This window comes from Taeniopygia guttata, chromosome 3 (assembly GCF_048771995.1).
Source record: "Taeniopygia guttata chromosome 3, bTaeGut7.mat, whole genome shotgun sequence".
Taxonomy (NCBI): domain Eukaryota; kingdom Metazoa; phylum Chordata; class Aves; order Passeriformes; family Estrildidae; genus Taeniopygia; species Taeniopygia guttata.
In genome coordinates, this window is record NC_133027.1 from 31,116,340 (window position 1) to 31,141,948 (window position 25,609).

The window sequence follows — 25,609 nt, forward strand, 5'->3', positions numbered from 1 at the left end:
CCATCGAAGGTAGAAGCACAGCCTGGTGGCAGTCCAGAAGGTACAGTGGCATCTGGCATCATACCATCATTTCCCCCCTCCTTTTGCAGATGTCTTCTCCCAGAGAGCATCCTCATTTTCATTCTGACCATGGCCACAGTAGACCACACCTCAACAGAAGTTATTTGCTTAATGCAGAAATAACAGAGAGAAGGACCTACAGCCTGTTTATTTAGGCATTAAGACTAGGAAATAGTTGTGATTTCTCCTGGATTAAAATACTTGAAAACGTACAACTCAGTTCTCCCAATATAGTAATTTCTGAGTGATCATCTTACTGGAGGCTTAGCTGAGCTATACTTGTGTCTGAGGATCTCAGAATGAAACAATGAGTTTTTAAAATTTTGGCATTTCTAAGGAAAAGCAAGTGCTAAAACCATCAGGTGTACATTTACTGGTATGTATATTTGTTTTACAGCCATTACTACTTGCAGAAGGGGGTCGAGCACCTCTAACAGCCTAGGGTTTTGTCTCCTGTCATAGTCAGCCCTCATGATGCTGTAAAAATACACAGGCTGTGGCTGGCAGGTGGTAGTTATGCCTGAACCTAGGCAAGGTTTTGTTCCAGAAAAAGCTGGAAATATTTGCTGTGTTCAGTGGTGAGGCAGCGGAGAAGGCAGGGCATGGGGGCGATGCACTCACGGCAGCCGGGTTGCTAAGCACACATCCTGCTATGCCGCTAAGCAGGCAGGACCCGGCAGAGCCATTAAGTCTGGAAGAGGCTGAGTATTTAATAAGCTGCATGCTACTGTGCATTTACATAGCTTAAGTTGTAGTAAAGCCCTAGCAGGAAAGGGTCAAAAGTGCAGGGCTGGAGGGCTAAAGCCCACGCAGACCGCATCGTAACCCATCCTCTCTCAGCGGAAAAGAACTTAGGGAGGAACAACAAGAAAACAGCCTCATTCCAGGCAAGGAGAATTTTAAAGGCCAAAAGGCAAGAATTTAAAAAATGTGAATTTAGAAAAATAATTGAAATTATAGCACATGTGACCAGGTCTGGCAAAACTCAATTACACAGAGGTTGCAGGGTATCTACATGCCCCCAGTAAACCAAGTGTAAGGAGTGCAGTGGAAAGGAAAATGAAATTCCCATCCTTTGTGGTTTACACGTCTAAAACAAAATTACTCTTTGCTCACCCTGTGTGCTCTTAAGATTCTTTCATGTGAATCATTTGACACTTATTTATTTCCCAGTATGCATATTTAACCATTTCCCTGGGCATCATCTTTAACCTGAAACTGCCAGAGACCACAGTCCTGTTTGAGGCAGTGACTCCCTGCAGCAGACACCCTGTCCTCTCTCTTCTCTCCGTCATTAGCAAAGGCTGTTTCAGTACAGAGCTACTGACTTTGGACAGGAGAGCCCATGACTGATTTCACTTCCTTTAGCATAATCACAGACTTCAGTGACCATGCTTTTTGCTTTTCATTTATAGTGACATAACTGAGATTGAAATCTGTCCCACAGCAAATATTTATCAGAGCATATCAAAGGAAAAGCACACCAGAAGAGAAACAAGCACAACAGTGAGTGCCATTAAACTTTGCCAAGTTAGATTTCAAAGTCAATGAAAACCACCCCAAAGAACTAAAATGTAGGACAAAGTAGAGCACTGAAAAAAATAAGTTTCCAAACACTAGTGTCCTACAGAACAGGTTTTGATTACTTGTAACTTGCAAAAATTATGAAGCAAAACCTACACAGAACTAACAATACGTGCACAAAGTCAGTGGTCACCACCCTGGTGCTTTTGTTAACATCTTTGTTTTGATATGTAGACTCATCACAGCTATCTGTGCATGTCAGGGACCCTTTCTACTGAGTACTAAGAGAAAAACAGGACAACATTCACAACTGGCTTTCTAAATGACATAAAATAACAGGATGCCCCACTTTAATTAGATAATTAAAACTGTTTCTGCTTTGCTAGATGCCAAGGACACCCAGTTTCTTGGCAACAAACCTCTAATTTTCTTTCTTTGATATCCAGGTCACAGCCATTTGGATTAGAGGCTTATTTCCAGCAGCAGCGCACAGCACGGGCACACAGCTTCCCATCCTGCTGTTGGTATCCCCCTAAGTTCAGCATCTTGCAACTATTTATAAAAGCTGTTAAATATTAAAGCCCTTATAAAGGGTGGTTTCTCACTATTCACAAAGGTCAGGAGACATGTATGTTAAAGAATTAGGGAGTCCTGTGCAACACCAGCAACCTCTTAACATCATCTGCAACAAAGTCTCACCCTGTTCTAACCAAAGAACACGACTGAAAAGGCTAAAGCAAGAGAGAGAGGAAAACTCTTCCATCCCCAGCTCTCAAGCTTCTTTGAAAATAAGGTCTACCACATTCCTGACCATTTGCTGTCATTCCCCCTTATGGGGGAGAGGAACACTATCCTGTAAGAGGTGTACCTGCTATCCAGATCAGGTGAGGAAATCACATACCTTTACTGAGCATTGGTCAGCTACCTGGAAGAGAAGCATATAGCCCTGAATGCCTGGGCCAGTGCTTCGCCTGAGCTGACATAACTTGAACTGTGGAGCAAACTACAGCCTGAAGGTTGAAGATTTTTAGCTTTTTCATATATTTGTAGCTTTGTAGATTTTAAATTTATGGTTGTATTGTTTCTAGTACTTTTCTTGACATTTCTCACATTTTAGAATAAAAAACAAGGTCTTTTTAACACATTCTTGAAATTCTATTTAGTCCTATTCTTAGAAAGAGAACTTTTGACAAGAATATCTAGTTCTCCACCAGAATTTAAGAGACACAACAAATAGGGCAAGCAAGCTCCCTGTACCAACTTCCAAGGGGCTAACCCAAGGGTGGGTTACTGGGGCAACTGGTCTCCTATTGGATGTACCTGCTAGACATACTAATTAATTAACCTTATAAAAATTTTAGCAATCCTTTTTCACATGTGCAGGTAGCCATTTTTGTGTACCTGAAAGCTTTCATTAAAAATATGCTTTTCATAAGTTGCAAGTTTTTGTCTTTTGATTTTAGGCAACATAACAGTCCATGCATATTTTTGAAAATCAGGGTTTTTATAGGAAAGGAATATAGAGCATGGCACCAAGGGGTAGGTTAGGCAGAAGAAATACAGAGCAGATGGTAGCCACAGTGCTTAATGCACTGTTGGAAGGGGCCCAGCGACTCTAGTTATGAGTGACAGAAGAACCTATAGAGGATAATGACTTTGTCAAGTGCCAGCAATTTATTACATAGTATTCCTGAGAACAGCAGAGATGAATTAGTAGCCATTTACTATTCCTTCTGACATCCATGAGATCCTGTGTGTAGGGCTGCTGAGGTTGCTGGTGCCTTTTGGGTTGATGTGAACTTGTTCAAAGCTAACCCAAATCCAACTGGCAGGGTTAGCATAGCACCAAATCCTTGCCAATCAACCACCCAGCAGGTGTACCAGCTTATGCTTGCTGCTACACAACCAGCACTTGGATTTTGGTCAGCTTGGAGTGTGACCAGAACCAAAAATGTTAACACACAAACAGCTTTACAAAGAAGGTACACCAGATGTTATGGCAGTACTGGGTAAGCACACCTCCCTCCAGCTACTTCAAGCAAAGGAAAGGTTATAACGAGTGTGCCTTCCATGAACTCTTTCATCTGACAAAGCCAGTATATATGACAAGATATTTGTATTCTTGTGCACAGCCTACATCACCATTTAGCGCTACAAAACAGACTTCAAGTTGGATTATTTATCATTAAAAAAAAACCCCGTTGAGCAATTTCATGAAAATAATGCTGAAAAGTGAATTTTGGCTGAATCACAGAGGTTATTCTTCCATTGCCAGTCCTCAAGTTTATCTTCCACTAGGGATAGGTGAGACAAGCAAAGCAGATTACTGATGACAAATACTTTGAAGGTATTTTGGAAATGAACTTTTTTTTTTTACTCCCATAGGACAGCCTGGCCCTGTAGGATTCATATCTCAGGCACAGAAGGGGAAACAAATTAATTTTTACTCAATAGAAGGCTACTTTTTTCTACCAATAAGCACATCTGAATTACTGTTACTGTGTTATCAACTTCTAATGATCAGTTAGCAGCTATTTTTCAACATGATCTTCTGTTGAAAAAAGTGCATAAGTACTCCATGGTCATGTTTTGCATCCACCATCTTCTCTTGAACCATCGCTGTCCACATCCAGTCACCTGCAATGTCCAAGAAACCATTGATCAAAGCATAGAGAAAGTTAAGACAGTCTTGGCAACACTACTATTCTGTATGTAATACAGCTTATTGTAGTTGGGACACAGGTATGAGTAGTTTCAAACCATGATTTAAGATTTTTGTTATGTTTATTTGGGCTATCTGGAAGGATCATTGCAAAGAATGATGGCATGTAAGAGAAAATCTAGTCACCAGCTGAAATGCATAAAATTATTACAGTTCTTAAAAAAAAAAATTAAACAGTTGAGAGTCACAAAATAAAAATCTTTCTCTTTCAAAAATACAAAATCTTAATGAAGAAAATGTATTAGAGGTAACATAGAATATAATTTTTTTTTTTTAAAAAAGAAAATCTCTGCAGACAATGTTTCAGACTTCACACAAGAAGTTTGTTAACAGGTAGTTTTATTTATTTTAGTACAACTTGCTTTCATCACTTACTTTCAGATAATTAGTTTTCCAGTTAATTGTCATCTCTGTCTCATGTTTTGACTTAAAAGGTGCCTATCACCTTTGCATTAGAGTAGAAAAGATTGCTGTATTTTTATTAAAAGCGTGATTTTCTCTATTACTACACCAGATACGAAGTCCATAGCATCTTTCCTTTTAACTGTCCACATACTGTTTGAATCATTGTAGCCTACTTGGTTGTGATGTCAAATAATGGAATTAGACCTCCTTAGCATCACCTTTCCCTTCCCTGGAGAAAGTTACTTTCTTCACTTCATTATATCCTGTGACAAGTTATCTCAAGCCTGTGAGAACAATTATAGTCTCAAATCTTCTCTGCTCTTTGGTGATATTTCATTGACCATTAGCAAGCTGGTACCATGAGATGGCTGCTCAAAATACTCTGGATTTTCATAATTCAGCTTTTAATTAATAGGTATTTTTCTCTCAAATCATCCTGGCAGCAGTCTCTGAGAATGGATGTGGAAAGGAGTTCCTCTAATACTGAAACTCAGGCTCCATTTAATGTAAGATTAAGGCATGCTAACCAAGGAACCTACAGACCATTCTCTTTCTTATCTAAAAAAGAGGATCTGACTTCACAAAGGTATTAAAAGACTACACATATATACGTATCCACTAAAAAACTATGTCCAGATTTTGTTTTGACTGTAAATGTGGTCATGCCTGTGAACCAAAAGATCTTTCGGAAAGACAAAAATCAACTGACATTGTCATCCAGCAGAAACTGGAGATGTTCATTCTTCTCTGCCAGTCTACTTTCTTCATTCTTAGAATGCCTCCCTTTCAGATGCAAGAGCTTCATCAACAGACTTTATGTGCTTCTCCCCAGCATAAATGCCATAATGCAGGTTGTCATCCTTTACAGTAGCCCAGGACATTTGCTTGGTGGAGAACCTTGCTGCCCATTCTCCTGTCTTGTTGACAACAATGACACCCCCCAAACCCCCAACTCGTGTCTTCATGTAGTCTAATGCAGTGTCTGCTGCTACCTCCGGTGACATTCCTGAAAAGAAAAACAAAATCATTTCACAGTACCTGTCCTGGCAGTTTCAAAATTCTCTTTAAATTTCACCCCTCCCCATGGAACCAGTCAACTCTAATTTCTCTTTCAAGTAAATTGGCAAGAAACTTCCAGTCTAAGAAATTATGCATTTTTGGAAAGGCTCTGGACAGTTGCAAAGAGCTGCTATGGTGTGGTACTGCTCCAAGTATTTATTTACATAGCTTCTGATTTTGATTCAGTCTCAGTGTTTAATACAAACTAACTCACAAACTTTATGTTCAAGATACACTATTTCTTATGCCATCATCTGACTGGAAAAAAACGTTAATCTGAAAGGTTTTCATCAAAGGTTTGTGACAAGCTAGATCTAAAGCATTTACAGTTTGAAAAAACACATATCAAAACAATCAAGAATTTCAGTCATCATCTCTGTTCTAGTTCCCCTGACTGCAACAGAGCTCAAAGCACGTACTACACATTGTCATAATTTATCAAAAGCAGACATCAGCATGACTCTTCCTGAAAGTTCTGAAACCATCAGGCAAAATGAGGCCTCAATGTACTAGACATCAGACAAAGGACCAGCAATGCAACTTTAGCTTTCTCTACTTGATTTGTATTAACAGGAGTATTTTCTAAATAAATCAAATTTAATAGGTACATCATACACACAGGCCTGTAATAGCTGCAAAACATTTGTTCACTACAAGTTTAAATATACATTCAGGAATGCAGTTGGCTTGGCCTAATTACCCTAAGATATAGACCCTCAGTAATGTTATGCAGCTTAGGGTATAGAACAAAACCTGACCTTCATGCTTTCCCTGCAAATTTTGAGTAAAAACCAAATAAAACCAGCAGAGTCAGAATTATTCACAACACTGGTGACTGACAGGATAAAGCTCCTTACTCTGACGCATGGGTGACACTGTGACTATTCAAGTCAGTGGCACCGTCTTCAAAGGGTCAGTATTTCACTGTTTGATTTTTCACCAAGACAACAGCTGCCACCATAAGATTGAAATTCCAACAGCTGTTAAGACTGGCAAAGCAATTTACTCCTGAAATACAGACGTAAATTTTGCAGCATTTGTCCAAAAGAGGATATTTAGTATGCGAATTACTAAATAGCTGAACAGAATTACGAGGGCTCTACAGTTGTTCTTACACACGCAACTTCAGCACACTAAGGACTCAAAAAGCTGTAACAACTTAAGGGCTTGTTTCCAGTGCCTTCATGGAAACATGCTGGGAGGAGGGGCTGGGGGGATCTAATTGCTGACGTGTTTGCCTGGCAGCTGAGTTATATTTCTAAGCAGGATGAATGAAGGTAAAGCAAGCATGGACAGGGTGAACAAGTGCAAACAAACTATACATGAATACATGTGGGTTAGTTTTCTTTTTCTTTTTTTCCAATAAACTTTTTAATTTGAGACTCATTTGCCTTTCAAATTGATTAATCACAAGCCAGATAACTGCTATCAGTGCATAAGTCTTGCAATACAGTTAACTTCAAGCCAGAGAAGAAACTGGTTTATACAGTTTAGACAAGAGCTTAGAAAACTGTTTACAAATTGAATACTCAAAGATGTAATTTAGAGAGTAAAGGGAGAGCATAACATGTTAAGAGCTTTGGAAAATAATCTGTAAGTTGTATTTTATGCTGATACTGTCTTGTCAGCTATGAGATTTAGAGAAATGCACCCATTATATGCAAACAGCCCTATAAAGCACAACAAAAATATTCACAGCTGTTCTTGTCTCTCTACTTACGGCTTCTCCAATGAAAACGTAAATTGAATGTTTTCCAACTATTTCCACTTTGGTTGATCTCAAAGTAAGTTACACTGTTCTGCCCCAAAGCTACAGCTGTCTAAAAATATTAATATCTGATATTAATATCAGATTAATATCTGATATCTATATTAATGATTCTTGAACATGCAACACAAGTATGTTGTCTGTCTATGTTTACGGGCTGTAACATAATCAAGGGTTTAGATGATAGACTAAGTCATGAAGGTAAAGCTACAAAGGGTCATCCCAAAGTCAGATTGTATTACAGTCACATAAGACATACTGTGTCAGCTGTCTACCACATACCCACCCAGTCAGTTTAGTACATTTTCCAAAACAAAATGTAAATTGAAATCATGATTAAAAAGTCTGAAAATAATTTCTGTTGCTGTAATCAGAGTTGTTACAATAAAGACCTTTACAGTTCATGAGAAAGGCAATATACCATACTTTCTCCTTCAGCTCTAGTTATCTGTTTCTAGCTCTCCCTTACTGCTCCCTTAAGTATATCTTATTTTTACTTGTTTTCTTTCTTGTTTACAGAATTTTAGTTTATATTTGAGAAAAATTATTAAAGAGAACTTCTGTTAAACAAAGTATAGAGTAATATTTTTCAATGTACACTGATCAAAAGCATGATTCAGTATCAGGCAGCAGAGATAATTCTGTTTACTTCAGCTATTTTAGCTTTATTAATAATTTAATACCTTGTTTCTAAAGTTTTGGTTTTAACCCATCCATGTACCCCTGAGAGCAACTCTTCTGACAGCTGTTCTGAGATGACAGTATCTACACTGAAACTTGTAATTGGGCAATGTTTCCTATCCTCATTACTTCCAATTACAGCAAGTTTGGAATATACCTTGCTCCATGTGGTAGAGAATCAGTCGGGCTAAGACCACTTTCATAATGCTCTCCCCATGTCCTGTGGTTGAAGTGGCACCAGAATGGTTGTCAGCATAACCTCCACTTCCTTTTCAAAGGAAAAAAAAAAAAAAAAAAAAAAGAAGGCAATATTCTGTAATACAATTTAAAAGCCCTGCATTGTTTAAAATAGGTACTGAACATTTATTCCTTTAGGTCCATTAGCTACCTGCATATCTGACAGCAAAGTGTCAGAAAAGCTTAATTCTCATTTCTGCCACAATATGAAATGTAAAATATATGAAACAGATGAAGAACCGTTGGAGCAGGTCAGTTTCAAAGTTTAGAGAGAAGACTAGCGATCTGTTTGTGTGCAAGAGGCAGAAGGAGGCCAACACTCCACAGGAATGGGCAAAAATATTTTCCAGAACAGGAAGGGAGGGTATATTGAAGATCAGCAAGACAGGGTCGGGATGCAGAATGCCAGGTCATACCAAATTGAGAAGATATGAAGGAAGATAGTGAAGCCATTGGTAAGCTGACCAGTATGAGGGGAACTTACCCTCCACAGTACATAAGATATTCAAAGAGCATGGGCTCTAGTGAAACTTCACAAAGTACCCCTGAAGAATCTTCGGAGTCCTCACCATAAGCAGAGTATTTCTTCTGTTGAACTCCCCTTTCCCCCTCCCCCCTTTTTTTTTTCTCCCATCCTTGTTTTGCTGGCACATTCCACACCCTGTTCTCCACCAAGCTTCTGCTTGCTCAATACCCATATTTCTAGCACATCTCCTAAGAAAAGTATTTCCCAGGAGCTAGGAAGAAACATTCCACAGCATTATAAACAAGGTACTGGGGGAGGGGAAAGAGGCCTTAGAAGAGCAATGAAAGTTTTTTCCCTTCTGTACTTTCTTGATCAGACCCCTTGAATGGACTCTGAGTAACATGTAGAAAAACACTGCAATGTTAAGTCAATGCCTCCTTACCAAAGCTTCTAATGTTTAAAAGCACAGCTGACATTTCTGTATCAAATCCTGAAGACACCTAACAAGACCAAAAGTTGCAAGCAATATGCCCAAAAGTGCCCAGTTTCACTTCTCCTTCACAAACCCATGTCCCAGGCTATAACAACACTGAACATAATCCACACAGGAGGAGTGTAGATTTATTTTCCTTTCACTTCTGCAGCATTCAGAAGGCTGTAGCCAGACACAAAACTGAAAACCATAGTCAAAGTCCAGATACCAAAACGTCAACTTTGTATGCAGAGAAAGACAGTTTTATAATAATCATATACTGCCAACAGCAATGCTATTTGAATTTTGCTATTTACTAAAAATAATTATTTTCCAAATCCCAGCAGTATGATGGAACCCTGAAGCAATCAATTGGCAAGTCTGCTTCATGAGAGGAAGAAGTCTGTGGAAAGGATTTCAAGTGTCTCTTTATACTTGGATAAGAAAGCTCTTAAAATATTTCCTTTATTCCACACCACATCTATTAGGCTCTGAGACAGTCTTATCGGGGCTCTCTTAAAAACAGGAATTTACTCAGAGTTGCAAGTCACTTTATAATTCTTGCTCACTGATACAACAAGTAGTAATTGCAATTACACCTACTTCCTTAAGTATTGAGGAAACAGCATCATAATATGGAGCAGGCTACAGTTTTTGACTTAGTGGAAAGCAGAGCCATAAGAAAAGAGAGCTTTATCAGAATCAACAGAAAAGAAACACAGTTGTTAGCATTGAAGAAACAAAGAAATAACAAACTCTCATCCCCATTTTACACACAGAATTCCCAATTCTTTCTTGCAAATCTCCATGCTGTAAGGAGCTTTAGCTTTGATATATTTGAATGTCAGACCTCCATTTCAGATGGACTAGTACTTATGTTTTGTTTCACTAATGAAAAGGAGAATTGTAATACTTCTTTTTTCTTTCTCTAAATGAGATGCCCCCCAAAAAGTGAAAGGCAAGATCCCACACCCCATACCTATGCATGCTGTGTCACCAACACGGCCAATCATTTTATTAGAGAGTCCTCCTGTGGATGTTGCACAAGCTACATTGCCTTCACTGTCTATAGCAACAGCACCGACTGTTCCAAGGTCTCTGCCAAGAAAAACAGTTCATAAAATTAGACAGAATTAAAGCATACCTGCCAAAGCACGCTGCCTTTATTTCCCAGGTAGCTTTAAAGAAGATTTCTACAAAAGAATTAGATCTCATCATAAAGCTATTTTTGCCATGCTTCCATGCTTCTCATTATAAAAATAACAAGAAACATGCAATAATTCTCACAAGCTTTGTATTTAATAGAGTAGAAAACACTTTTTTTTTTTGGTCTTTCTCCCATGACTTGTTTACTTTCGTAGCATGGAAACTTGGGGAGGAAAAAAACCCACAAAACAAAAGCACACAGGGGCAGAAATACTTCTAGTCATTATATTCTGGAGTAGTTTTTTGGCTGACACACAAACTGACACACAACTTTCCCCTAAATGGCAACTCAAAGATGCAACAATTGGCTCCACTGTTTCAACAGGAGGTTAACCGGAATTATTAATGACAATGCACATAAATGAGTGAATACAGAAAAGGACAGTAATGCTATGCATGCACTGAATCATTTCCTTCCTGTTCCTCCTCTTTCCTTTTCCTTACTCCCCTTAATGTTTGAATGCTATATATATATATAAAAAAAGCTTATTTATTTTCCTTTCAACTAGTACTGCTCACAATGCATCGTTAAGACATACTTTAGTCTTTGTAATCTGCAGCTACGTAATCTTGAGGTTTAAATCACTTGACCAGTAGACTCTGCTGAAACTGCACAATGGTTTAAAAACCTTCAGGTGCTGAAAAAACCAGAAGTCTCAACTATATCTTTATTACTTCAACACAGAAAAGACATAAACAATAGCCTGCTCAAAATAGACATGTAGTTGTTCATGGAAAAAAAAAAGCCTGTTGTGACTTACTGTAACAGTTGCTGCACTGACAAGTGAGGCATTACTGAGAAGCAACAGTTTAAATATCCATATATTCCAGTCTTAGCAATTCATGTAGGAACATAAACCAGTATGTGACTAGGAGAAGTACACCAAACCCCAAAAATAATCTAAATCCCTCCACACAGAAAAATAATTTGTAACAATACTTCAAGGAACTACCCAACAGACAACTGGAAAAGGAACACCTTTCGAATTTGCCTGGGTACTGGTGAGGGTTTCTCTATAGCTGTGCAAAATCTAAGCTAATTAAGTCAAAGTCTTTTTGTATCTTGAAACCCACAGTCAGTTTCTCAGAAACCCAACTTCCTGTTCGCTCCTGCTTATGTAAAATATCATACTGTCAGTCCCTACACTTCATTCACAGCAATTGAAAGTTGACTGATGAATCACAGGCCTTATAGGCTGCTCTGACATTTATGTAGAGATGGACCTCATCTCAATCCGGTATGATGGTGCAGATGGGCTTCCCACCCACCCATCTGTTACAAGTGATTTGCTGAAAAGAACATTAGTAAACTCAGTACTCCTTGCACATTCATGTAGCACCCTTCAACCAACTAAAGTTAGATCCTCCTGAGAAACTAAGAAAGATTTATCCAGATGTACATTTTCTTAGATAAGTATTTACCTTAAGCACCTGTGAAAATAAAAGCACACAGATGACACAGGCAATAATTACCTGTTTTGGTATGAGAGCACAACTGGCAATAAATAACAAAGTGAATGTGTCCAACACACCTCAACTGCAGTGGAACAAATAGACAACTACACTTGATATCTTACACTCTCTTTTTTACTGCTTCAGTTTAACCTTTCCTTTGATGATCTTTAGAACAAAGAAGATACAAATAAATTTTTTTGCATGGCTAGTTGACTCCAAAACATTAACAAGACAAAATTTCTATCAAATTATAATCATCTCTCTATTTTTAGTTATTGACAGTAGTAAGAACCCCAACAAGTACCTGTGGTGTACCAGAGGATGCTGTTAGGGATTTTTTAAATCAAGAATTATTCCTATATACTGCAAATACTGTGATACAGAATGTTAATTTGGATTTAATTTCCTTTTGCCTAAATCTTTCATTATCTAATACCCATGAAGTGACATGTATTTACACTGTCTCCGCTTAACCAATGAGTTAGTTAGACTCGTTTTGTCTCTCAGCCCTGCACCAGTAGTGGGTTTTTTTGTTTATTGTTCTTAGGGTCCTTGTTAGTTAATACCTCAAGTTACCCTAGAAATGTGATTCACAGTGGGGCTAGGAGTCCATTTACTACCTTACAGCCAGACTCAACACCCTTTCTGTGGGATTCTCAGGCAAACTTCAGTAACTGTTAACAAGGGTATTGCCAGAGTCTGCAGTGGGAGACTGCAGATAAATTAAATCCCACCTTGTTATCCACAAAAGGCGTGCAAGATGGAACGCTGTACACACAATGGAATCCTAAGCTTTCAGTGTAAATTAATGCAAGCTTCTAACCAGCAGAGGAGAAAGGTATCTCTTATGGAGACGCCAGACTTTACCTGCAAAGCCTATGAAACCCCAGGGTTTCCAGCACTGTGAGGATCAGGGGACTGGAAGTAAGATGTACACCAACCTTCAAATTCCCAGTATGATCTGGTATTATGCTGCCTCTGACTAATACTACTTCACCTTCAATCTGTTCACCTCAGGCAAGTTTCTGCATAATCACTGTGGACATAACGTGTGATACAGAATGAAATGGGTTTGCATTAAAAAAGACCTGTTTTCAACTTTGTGAATTTGTGCTGATATTTTGGTTTTCAGAAAAAGAACAGCATAGCCAAGACAAGAAAAAAGTTTTCAGCCTTTCAGAAACACACAAGCTTTTTATTATCAGATATTTCAGAAGTAGTCCATGCTGAAACAGAAGATGTCTAACACTGTTTTCAGGGGGAAAAAAAAAAAAAAAGGTAAAAATGGAGCAGTTATGAGGAATGAATGAAGACTTAAATGCCATGCTATTCCAACTGGTATGTTCAAGAGAATGAGAGGCAGTGGTGGCTACATCGTCCTCAAAATTCTTCACAATCAATGATAATACCACACAGTCCTTGGACAGACCACGGATCAAAAGAAAATTTCTACTGGATACAAAATAAACTATGACGAAGACCAAACTATGGTCAAGGAACAACATCACTTTGTTTACAAGACCATATTTACGCTTGTCTCATTACTTTGTTTTTCCTTTCAGCAATTTACCGAAAGCAGCATATAGGTTGTAATTTATAGACTCATTTCATGGACTTTAATTAATATGCTCACACAAGAAATTTCCTCCTTCTGATCTACAAATTCTACTCTGCTCCTGCCATTACTCCTGTTTCACAAAACAGATGAACAACACATAATACAGCATTTATGTAATGTAATACAGTGTTTTCCTTCATCACAACCATGGATGTACAAATGGAAGCTCAAAACAATTTAGTATTTATAACTCCCTCACAGGCACCGAAAACATTCTTGACACCTGATGTTTTTCATTCCTTTACTGTCTCCCTCACCTTCTCCTCTACTTTATATGAGACTACTTATTTTCCAAGTGATATTAATTTTGCTTTTGGGCAATACCACCCAGCAAGCATATCTCTTCCCACCCACCACTAAACTTGGTCATTTTTTTTCATTCCTTTTTATAACCAACAGCAACAATCACCACTCAGAAGGAATTACTGGTCAAACCCTGATGTTGTTTAACTATCTCATCCAATTTAAAGACAAATCTGATCATCTACTTAATACTTAACGAAGATCAGCTTTCTTAGATTTTTGGGTTTTTATCATTAACTTGTTTTAGTATGTCCACTGGTTTTTTTTTTAAATCACTTCCTCCACAGAAAAAGCTATATAAAATAATACCTGCTGTTTGTTGAAGCTACTCTGTGCACTTCTGTAACTGATGATTTTAAGAGCAGTAGCAAGTTCTAAATTTGTTCTCCAATAAAGCCACAAAACTTGTACTATTGTCAAAGTGATTAATAATCTTCTTAAGCAGCAACAAGTTTCATCAAGCTTGTTCCAGTCATTTAAGTTTAAGCAAATTCATTGAAAGCTTGATTTTTCTACTGCTTTCAAGAAAGACATACTGTAAAGACTGTATCAAACCACATAACATTTGGAATACAGGCCTTTGAGGTTTATGTTTATTTGTTTGGGGTTTTGTTTTTCTTGGTCGCTTTGTTTGTTATGGGGTTTTTGGTTTCTTTTGAGTTTTTTTTGTAACCAGATAGCCCCAAGTAAATTATCCAAATTTGAAAATAAAATATATTTTACCTACTTCTGAAACTCTTCAGGATTGGAATCTGGCTCAAGGTTCTTCTTCCATCTCTCCCGGGATCTCTCAGTTATGAGTTTTTCCCCTGGAATTTCAGGAATACCCATGGCCTGAGCAAACAGGTGTGCACCATGGTCAGTCAGCAGCATGTGCTTTGTCTGCAGAAAGACAAGAGATTCAGTGACAATTCTTATTTTGTCTTGTACTGAGCAGTTTTATATAACTGCTATTCTTAGAAGTATCCACAAAAAGAAAAACACAAATTTTATTTTAAAAATTTCTAAACTTCTGTCCATATCCTCTTCCACTATAGATGAAGAAGCTTTCAGTTCTCCAAACCACAAAGTTTAGCCATTAATAGAAAATAATTGTACTAATCTATTTAACACTTACTATAATGGGAGAGGAAAAAATTGTAAATTTGTTTTTTAGCTAATTTGTATGCAACTGTTTTATACTGTTTCAAATGAATCACCTAATTACTTCATAACTAACTGTTTTGTCCATTTAACTAAGAGATTTAGAAAGGTTTTATTCAAAAGAATGCTAAATAAATTCCTGCTTAAAGGCATTACACCTAGTAAAATAACCAACAAATGTAAATAGCATACAACTAAAATGTTCCTTATGATCAGCTGAACAATTTCATTTTCAGTATTTCCTTCAACAACTTGCTATTCTTATTAACTCAGAGGATCAAATTTAAAACCAGAATACTTTCTAATGGGTTTGACCAAAAAATGTTTACTCCCTTCTAACAATCCTTGGAAGTTCTACTTTAATTCCTTTATTTACAAAGCACTTCAAACCAGATTTTAATTCAACAACCTTAGTTAATTCCATGCTTCAAAGTCTGTAGAGCTTGGTTAATTCATATTTTAGAGAAACTTGCCAGATAAATTTGTTTAATTAATCCTTCTATTTTAGTAGTAGCTCTGAAATATTATTTTTTTGTTTGTTTGTTTTTTTTGTTTTAATGTCTCAAAAAGTAAGCAGCAGCTTCTTGGACAATTACACAGCTGTCAATTGCTCATCAGAGCCTGGGAAGGTTTTAGTGGTAACCTGACTATACAGCACAGAACAATTTCAGAGCAGAGCACCTAACTTACAGCCAGCCTTTCTGTCCATGCAGCAGCACAGCCACCAGACCAGCCGAGGTCCAAAGAGAGCCATGATGCTGGAGGCAGCAGGCCTGCAGAGCCTTGCTAAGCACCCACATGGCACAGTGCCAGCTCTCAGCCAGAAACAAGGACAGCAGAGGCTGTACCATGCTACTTTCTGGAGGATATTTAGTCTCAAAGCTTCAGGTTAAGATGTTGCAGGACCATCAACTGCTGTTGACTTCTAAAGCAATGACAAGTAATCACTACCATGACCAGTGCATAGCACTGCATTGTTTTAAAGGATTCCAGACAAACCTCTTCCCAAGTCAGAGACACCGATCCCTACTTAAACCTATTACAGCCTCTGCATTCAGCCCTTTGGACAGGGACAGAGGACTACACTTTAGAAACATTTGTGATGTTGCAGCGCTGACATAAAACCTTTTTTAAAATTTAAATATCTTTTTAATTAATCTTTAATTCATGAGAGTATTGCTTCAGGGAAAACTAAGGGTGACAAAAAGAAGTCCCCTGTATATTTGCAAGCTGACATCGGGCTTTCGCGCTGAGTGCTGTTACCATATTACAAGATGATGTAAGACCAACCTATTTCTAACAAAACTAACAAGTAGTGTTTTTCGACTTGAAAGACAACTTCTTTGTGCAATACTGCCCCCCTCTGCCACTACCACTAACCCATGAGAAGCACACAATAGAATATTCAAAATAGTTTCGGTTTTTATTTGTGGGTATGGGTTGGGGTTTTTTTGTTGTTTTGTGGGTTTTTGTAGGAAATTTGCTTTAGTGTTGATCTGTACCAGAAGGCTGTGTCCTCCATCCCTTGCTTTCTTCAGCAACTAAGACTATAGTATCCTTTAAATAAGTTTTAAAACCAAAAACTTTTATTATAAAAAATAGAAGTTATTTCTAAAAACATTTTCATAGGATTCCATCCCATATGCAAATTTGCATAACATGCACCTTTCTAGGCTACACAAACAAGAAATACTTGCATATTGATAAATTTCTACCATAAGACTTTGCGTTTGGGTTTTCTTTTTTCCTTCTTTTTCAGTCCTCACTGAAAAGATGATGTCTCAAGATGATTTTTATCATTCTCTTCAGCAGATGTTGTCAATCAAAAGAACTAGTAGAACACTGCCAAACAATACAAAAGCACATTTTTCTGTCTCATTCTTCTAGTTTCATTAATATGTTTGCTAATGTAAAGTGCCTACTTTTTCTGGAAGTAAAGTAATTTACATCAAGTAATCCAAAAGGACAAGAAAAGGGTTCAAGATCATACAAATAAGCAACAAATGTTGGCACTTTTAGTTAATTTCACTGGAAATAGGGAAAATACCCCGAATTTTTGCCTGGCCTAAAGTTCACACCATCACAGCTCTTTATTTAAAAATTCTGGCAGCACAGAGCATAGCAAAAAAACTTGGCCCTTTGCCTCAAGAAGTCTTGAGTGTTTTAAGCTAAATTCTCTTTTGCCTAATGTAGTGTCCTACACAATAAGAATAGGGAAAAATATACACAGCTTACATATACCAATGAATTAGTGCTCTAATGTTCATGAAATGCCCATCTAACAAAGTTTTGGAGCTGAGAATGGTTACATGCCCCAAATTAAAGAAAAAAAATTAAATAATCATTCTATTTATGTTCAATACAAACAGGAATAATTCAACAGATATTTAAGTGCTTCTTCAGGAATATATTACATTAGTAAGTGTACTAAAAGTCTTCCACCTGTAGAAACTCCTGTGAACAACAGTATATTAAATCATGATTGGAAATTATTCTGCTGCCCTCCTTTTTTCTACTTTATAAATTTGGACAAGTTTGAATCCAGTGGGAAAGTGACAGCCAAAAGGACAAATGTGTTGCAACAACCTAGAGGAGCTACTCTGGCCACCAGATGGAGCCCACACTGTTCCCTAATAGGATGGAAATACAATTACAAGCAGATGTACAGGGTGGTTTTGTTGATTTGTTTGTTTTCGGGAGCTGCATGTTTCAAAATTCTTTATGGCATTAAGGCATCTAAAAACCACTGGGAATTATGCATACAGACTTAAAACCCCAGAAAAACTACCCTTATTACCCCCAAATCTCACTGTTAAAAATGCTTTTTAATCAAGCATAGTACAATAAAACACACTATGAAATGTACTGTGAAATACCCTGGGTTGGTGTCCCAAAATTCCTGTCCAAGATGAACAGAGGGGCAACAATGAGCAGAAGAGCAACATCAGTTGGTATTCCCGTTTATGGGAGATGGAGAAGCACAGAAACTCATCTTAAGACACATCAAGCAATTTAGGCCAACATTTACATTTGAATTTATCATCATGCACACAAATTTTTTGCATCTTGGCAGAGAGTAATGCCTGTACCACAAAATGTCATGGTGTTAAAGCTACACCATTATACGTAGTCCTGTACAGTGGAATTTTCAGATTTTGTTTCAAATTTAGCCTCAACACTTTTGAACACCAGAAGCATCATGCAATGACAAGAGAGGCCTTGTAATAGACAAGACAGAGGAGAGGGATTTCTACTTGTTGGTTTGGAGGTTTCTGTTTAATTTTTAAAACACACTTTGCAAAGTTATATTATCAAAATCCAGCAGTGTAATTTTGACCTTATTCTTGTTGACTTAAAATAGGATATTTTTCATGGACAAGACAAGAAAATAAAAAGCGATTAAATAAAGAAAATAAAGCAATTAATAAAGAAAATTAAGTAGCGATTCTGGAATACGAAGAAAACAATAGGCATTAAAATAAGTTCTCTACAGAAGAAAATAAAATTAAATACAACATTCACTTTAGTATGCTAGAGACATTTCTCCCCCAACCCTTCATCTATATTCTCAAATTTTGTCTTGTGAAGCTGTGTACTACCTATACTTATTTACTGATCTAGTTAATAACAAAAAAAACTGCATAAAGGAAAAAGCCTTATTCATAACAAGTTTTAACATTTTTTTCTAGCAAACATACATTTCACTGAAGTATTTATATTCAATATTTTAGTGAAATGTTCTGATCTTAATAGCAGAACTATCTTTCAATTAAGGACACAAAAAATTCTATCTGCTTTGGAGGCCACTGAGGACAAGACAAATGTCAATCATCTTTGTAGATCACCAAAACAGGTTTTGTTCCCTCAAAAGCGATTTTGAAAGGTTAAAGAAACCTAAGTCTTCTTTATTAATAAGTTTTTATGAATATGAACATTTTCAGCAACGGGGCAGCTATACTAGCAGTCTGCAAATCTAAACTCCAAAGAGAGGACAAACTTTTTGATCACTGTCACAGCCTCGCAATAGTAAAACAGACACAGATACCACACAGATCACTCACTCTCATCCTTACATAGATCAGTTGCACCATATCGGAAAAATAAGAGAAGTCTGCTGTGGCAAATAGTAGATGGACTTCTTAGTGGAGTGAGGTAGGACTGATCTTATATAGAAGGTCAAGTAATAGTTTACTGCCCTGATAAATCTGATTATCTTGGAATCAAGTTGTCAGCACCACATAGAGCAAATGTTATCTTCCACTGGTGGAAGACTACAACTGTTATGGTGCTACCACCTGATCAGGTCACAGTGCAGAAGGCTAGCCAGAACAACACAGGAGTGCATTACACAGCCAAATATGTAACTGGGTCATTTAATTCAGTTCCGTATCACTGCAAAGTGAACAGTGTACTTTAATCTTGCAAGATCAAGCACAACACTCAGTGACAACATAAAAACTCCTCAAAAAACAAGTGAAAACCAACAAAAAAACCCAAAAAAACCCCCCTTGAATACCAGCAGCGGAACTACAGGAGACAAACACGTATAGGTCAAGTTATGTTTCCTTAGAATGCTATTGTTTATAAATATTTCTCAAAAACCCTTAAAGTAAGTGCTTCATGGTCATGACCATAGTTTCCAAACACTCTAATCCATTTCTCCCTTCCTTGTTGCTTTAAAGCACTACACAACCACCATCACTGAGATGTATCAATATACTGGATCAAGTTCAAAGGAAAAAGAATGTTTCATACTCAAGTAGATAATCAGCATACCTTTTCCATAACAAGTCGAGCAAGTTTTATAGGGTTTGCTATGCACTTAACTGCAGATACTGCTCCAGAGTCTAAATTTTTTCCATCCATGATAATGGCATCCATTTCTACTTCGCCTTTTTCATTTAGAACAGATCCACAACCTAAAGACAAATAAAAAAAAATAGGGGGCAAGAGTAAAAGAAGAAAGTCATTAAGAGCTAACCACCCAGGTGAGTCAGTTATAAGCTCTCATCAAGCCACCTTTCTCCTTCTCACTTTGCTGACTTACCGAAAGTATCTCCCAAATACAAACAGAACAGCAGAAACACTGTTGAGTATAACCACAAAATCCAGCCATTAACAGAAGTCTCACAGAGTACAACATCTATTTTAAAACTGAGTTTTATTTTTTAATATGATGAAAAACACACTTCCAATCCCATCCAAATTTTATACTTGGTATTAAAGTTAAACCAATAAACCATCATGAACAGAATTTTTTATTCCCCAGATAACTTTTAAGTGTACAAACCTATTTTGCCTTTGAAATTCTTCCAAAGGAGGATACACCACCCAAAGAAATAGTATAGTGTTTGATCCTATCAACAGATTAACATCACATAGCACTCCAAGAAACTGCCAAAATTATTGGAGCAGAGTAAGTGCCCCCTCACTACTGTACTAAAAGCTTGAAATAACAAGTTCTTCCATTAACAAAAAAACCACTATATAAAGTAATTTTAAAAAATAAAAGCTAAGTAATAAAACATCAGGTAGTTATCTTCTTCTATAATTATCAGTGCTATCACTAATCTAATTGAAAACTAATGACATGAAAAATGAGACAATGCAAATAGGGTAGTTTTTTAAAAGATGAGGAATAACAGGTTCTAAGTCATCAAGTGCACAAGCCTTGACAATAGAGATGGTGAAGACTAAACCTGAAAAGAAGTCAAAAACCAAACCAAAACGTGGCAGATTTGCACAGTACCTCAGGTAAAAAACCTGAGCATTGTATATAACTAATCCAGTAGGGTTTTTCTCCTTTCTGTTAAACCAACATTAAAGCAGTCCAGAAAACACTGTAAATAACTGACATAAAACTTTTATACCAATGTACTTCAGACCTGAATATATGAAATTAAATCCCCTGTGACAAAAGGCAGCTAAATCCTGTAATCCTCCTCTTGTAATCTCAAAAACTGCCCTTGCCACATACAGACACACCCCCCAAAAGTTATTTTTTACCTATTTCCAACTGCAGAAATTATTTCACAATTAAGTCCTGCATCATTCACAATATGTTAACTTCTAGACTGGTCTGTAAAGAGCTTACAGGTTAATTGCCTTGTGCCACCTATATGAACATCATTCTTCCAGCTTTTTCTTATGCTGGTAAGGAATTGTTTTCTTATCTAAACTGCCATGCTCTTTTAACTTCCTTTGACAGGGTAGGCTTTCTAATTCATGATCACAAAATTCCCACTATAACTAGGGTACCCCTTTCTCAAGCATCAGCGACCAGAACCATTTCCAGGGGAAACGCAACAAGGCCCCTTCATCAATGCATTAAGAGTATCCCATGTCTACTGGGCACATCTCACAAGATACACTTTAGGATTTTCTAAAATTTGCTGAGTAGACAAGAGTTGTAAATAGTTTCTGTAATCAAAGGCAGCTTTCTAAACAAGTCTCCTTTTACAGCTGGTAAAGAGAGGCTGGTAGGTACCTTCTAAGAACAATTCATCCCACTTGCCATAGGCTCACAGAAAGGCCTGGGCTGGAAAGAACCTTAAAGATCACCTAGTACCAACCCCTTTCCACAGCCAGGAATGCCACCCACTACATCAGGTTGCTCATGGCCTGATCCAACCTGGTCTTGAACGCTTGCAGGGATGGGGCATCCACAACTCCTCCACCTTTGAGAGCTGTACAGCCAACTTTTCTTATTCCAGTAGTCACCACGAAAGTCTGTACACCACAGCAAAGCTAGTTACTGAACTTCAAGTGCTCTCGGGTAGGATGAAACCTTCCTTCGGTAGTCACAGGCTGCCTTTTCATCTGCCTTCCAAAGCAATGGGTAGGGACTACCAGCCTCTGAGGCCATGGCATCCATTGGCAGTAGTGCTGAAAAAATAACATTTTCGGCTTCTTATTAAGCAAAGGGCTGGGAAAATGAGACAGAAAAATAGAAGGCACAAAATCTAGGAGGAAACAAATAATCAGCATATCTGACATCAGCCTAATCACAGCTGGGATACTGAGAGGAGTACTCCAACTCCCTCTATCTGTAGACAGATAGATCTGTCCTCTGTCCTGCAAAGGCTGCATAGGAAAGAGTGTGCAAGGATCAATAGCGTCAGTTCTTACATCTGGAGTACTCATGCCAAGCTGGTTCATACTGCTAGCCAAAAAGATGACACAGAAATATAACCATGCCACAAATAGAACTTGATGACTTTATTAAGCTGCACAAGTCACTAAAACGGTAATTTTATACACCAGTATAGCTTCTGAGCCCTTGCACCAAGCCAACATCAAGATGACCCTACACAGCATGGCTACACCCTATCATGCAAAAAAGGACACGACTTGAGTATTCTGCCCATTCTTTCCTAGCTTTATTGTTGTTAGCAATGTGTGTTTGCCTAGAAAATATTACAGCAAAACTGATTTTATCCTTTTATGAAGATAAATACTACATAATGTGTTATAAACAGCCACTCCAATCAGGGTCCTTTTCACATAGTGTTCAGCTCACTTTTGCCAGATTCTGAGAGCAGCTGTACCTAATGAGCATTAAAACAATGAGGTGTATCTGTAAGCAACAGACTACTTGCCACTTAGATCATCATAGTCAAACCTGAACAATGGGTGAAGGCTCAAGTCCAGTTAAGCAAAAGCTAAATGAGAGAATGCCACCCTGATGCTAACTACATAAAAGCACACACTACACCTTCAAGTCCACTTCATGATTTCAGCTTGAATGCTCTAAAAATCAAAATGTTCAACCCAAGTCAATAACAAAACAATGAAAGTTTCTTATTAAATAAAAGCTGCTCTTGACTGCAAGGTGAGGCAGAACAAATGAACCTCAGCAAACTAACTGAGCACACAACTAATAGCTATCTTACCTAAAATACTGAGAACCTACATTTCATTCCATGTTCTTTTCTGACATACCATGGTGGGAGTGGGGAAATACTTTTGCTGAAATTCACCAAAATAATAAACTTGAGGTCCTAAGAAGAGGAGAAAGTATTTGATAACGACCACTAACATTAATTTGCGTTACTGATTAGGAAATCCAGTTATGAAGCCTTGCTATAGGAAGGTATATATTTATGACTCATATAATGTTATTGCATTGCTTCTCTAGTGTTATTTACAAAATAACTAATTGCAAGCATTAATGAAGAGAAAACCACCTAAAACCCCCAACACCAGTATTTCTGTGGCAGTAGGTAAAAGGTCAAGCACTCAGGATTAAACTATGTTGCAAGGTATATCCAAGAGCCTTAAAGAGACACATTAACACATTTCTGTAAGAGTTCATGTCTTAAAACTGGATATATATAGCACAGTAACAGAAGATTTACAGAAAAGTGAAGCAGCATTACACAAATTAAATGGCAGATACTGAAGAATGGAAAAAGCATAACTCATCTTCTTAAATGTACTATAAGAAACTACAGTACACACACCATGCTGAGAAATTGCCTATTTTGTGACACTAGAATTTACTACACTGCAATGTACATAAATCAATATTAATGCAATAATAATAATACATGCTAGGATTTTCAGAAGCATCAGGGCAAAACACTTGAAATACAATATGATTCTATGTCCACTTAATTCTTAGAAAAATTACCTGCATTAAAATGAGGATCATCTTCCATTGACCTTACTGCCTCCTCAACTGCATCTACGGCACTGCCTCCCTGCTTCAGGACAGCGTAACCACGCAGCGCAGCTCTGGCAACACCAGCGCGACATCCCTCTTCTCGTTCTTTGAAGATCCGGCCAGCCCCACCATGCACCACGATGACAGGCTTCATCCTGCCAAGTTCCTCCCCAGGCTTTCAGCTGTGCACACAGGTCAGTAGGTGGGAAGGAGTAGTCTTTTGTATGTGCTTCTTTCTGCAAGGAGAGTGGCTGCAGGTTAGGTAACACATACGGGTAGTTTGCTACAAGTTTACCTTCTGGGAAGCCAAGTTCTCACACGGAGGAGCTCCTAATTCAGCCTGGATGAAGCCCCATGCAACTTGGTGAAACTCTGAGGCCAGCCCTGCTTTGAGGAAGGGTCTGGGTCAAGTGGCATGGGAAGGGCCCCTTTCAGGCTAAGTTACTCTACAATCTGGTTGTTTAGTATGAACCTTGTCTGGTAATAATAAATTACATGGGAATAAGCATTTGAGTAACCCTTGAACCTGCTAACTGCTCTTTGTTTTAGATGGGCAGCCTGTTGTCAGAGCACAGTAATATCACCAGCAATAAAGAAAGGCAATTGACCCGACCCGAGTTAAAGGCTTACCCAACTCAACCACCCGGATCCCAGACCTCTGACCTCTTGCAATGCTTTGAGCTTCGAGCAGGAAAACAAGGTGTTCATTCACACCTGGCAGCCAACACCGTGCTGTTACTGCTCATGGCCTCCTGCGAGCAAAAGACATGGTTGCTAGTTGCTACACATACTCAGAGATGCAAATCGTGAGGTTTGCTTCCAGAAAAAGGCAAAGAAGCAGCAGCTAACTCATGTCCAATGAAATCTGGGGCACCTCCTAGAGAAAACTCCCCCCGTGACAAGTTTCTCGGGGACGACTATTTTTGGAGGCTGTGAAGAATATAATCCAACAGCCTTCCCTCCCATCATACAAGCAAACCCTTCCGACAGAGCGTCCTGCATTCCTCCTGTCCCTCGCACTCCAGCTGCCCCAAGGGAGGCCGGCCGGGCAGCAGGCGGGGAGCGGAGGAGATCCCAGCCGGGGCCGCTGTGGGGCATATAATCCCGTAAACGAGGCGGTTTAGCTTTTATTTCATCCAGCAGCTACGCTCTCCCCTTACTCAGCACAGGCTACCCTCGGCCGTAGATCCAGCCCTGCCGCTCTCCGAGGCGGCAGCTCCGCTCACGGCGGCCTGCGCCGCGCTCCCGCCCGCGCCCGGCGCTCCCGCGGAGAGCGGGGCCCGCTCGCACCTGGAAAGCCGCGTCCTTGCAGCGACTCGCGGCCGCGCTGGGCGCGCTCCCGTGCGGGGCGCGCGCGGGCCCAGGGGCCTTAGGCCGGCAGCCGCCCTCAGCAGACATGGCGCCGCCGGCTGCGCCAAGGCGTGTCCAACCGAACGTGGCGGCAGCTGCGGCTCGCACCCCGCGGTCTCCGCCCCGCACCGGCAGGGCCGGGCCGCTGCCGCCGGCCCCGAGGCAGCACGGCACGGCCCCGGGCTGCCCACAGCGGGTGCGGCCACGCCGCGCTCATCCCGGCGTCTTCCCCCTCGGCCGCAGTGCTGCCGTCGCTGCGCTGTGCACGGCCACAGCCGCGCTGTCGCACCAGCTCACCGCCCACCACCGCTTGATTTCCCCTGGAGTTAAATTAGAAAAATGGCACCTCCCCCCAGAATCGATCCCCAGCAGCACTTCCGAGGTGTCCGCCCTTCCCTCTGGCCGGACCGGGTTATTCCCATTCCCAAAGCTCGGGCTGCCTGAGGAGTTCTGTAAGGAACTGTAGGCCGAGGGA

General features: G+C 39.0%; 1 protein-coding gene across 9 annotated transcripts; it reads right to left on the reverse strand.

Annotated features, from left to right (window-relative positions):
* Positions 1-4,628: 4,628 nt before the first annotated feature.
* Positions 4,629-25,535, reverse strand: ASRGL1 (asparaginase and isoaspartyl peptidase 1). Of its 9 annotated transcripts, none has more exons than XM_030267397.4 (8): positions 25,432-25,473; positions 24,415-24,536; positions 23,752-24,020; positions 19,896-20,038; positions 14,704-14,858; positions 10,374-10,492; positions 8,377-8,487; positions 4,629-5,717 (listed from the first exon to the last, which is right to left on the reverse strand). In XM_030267397.4, the coding sequence occupies exons 3-8, from the start codon at positions 23,936-23,938 to the stop codon at positions 5,482-5,484; spliced, it is 951 nt and encodes a 316-aa protein (XP_030123257.4). In that variant the 5' UTR covers positions 23,939-24,020; positions 24,415-24,536; positions 25,432-25,473; the 3' UTR covers positions 4,629-5,481. The 9 variants fall into 9 exon arrangements, with proteins under 9 accessions (XP_030123257.4, XP_072782668.1, XP_072782667.1 ...); XM_072926567.1 differs by lacking the exon at positions 25,432-25,473 and adding an exon at positions 25,215-25,378 and having other exon boundaries at positions 24,448-24,536; XM_072926566.1 differs by lacking the exon at positions 25,432-25,473 and adding an exon at positions 25,215-25,378.
* Between the last annotated feature and the right edge of the window lie 74 nt (positions 25,536-25,609).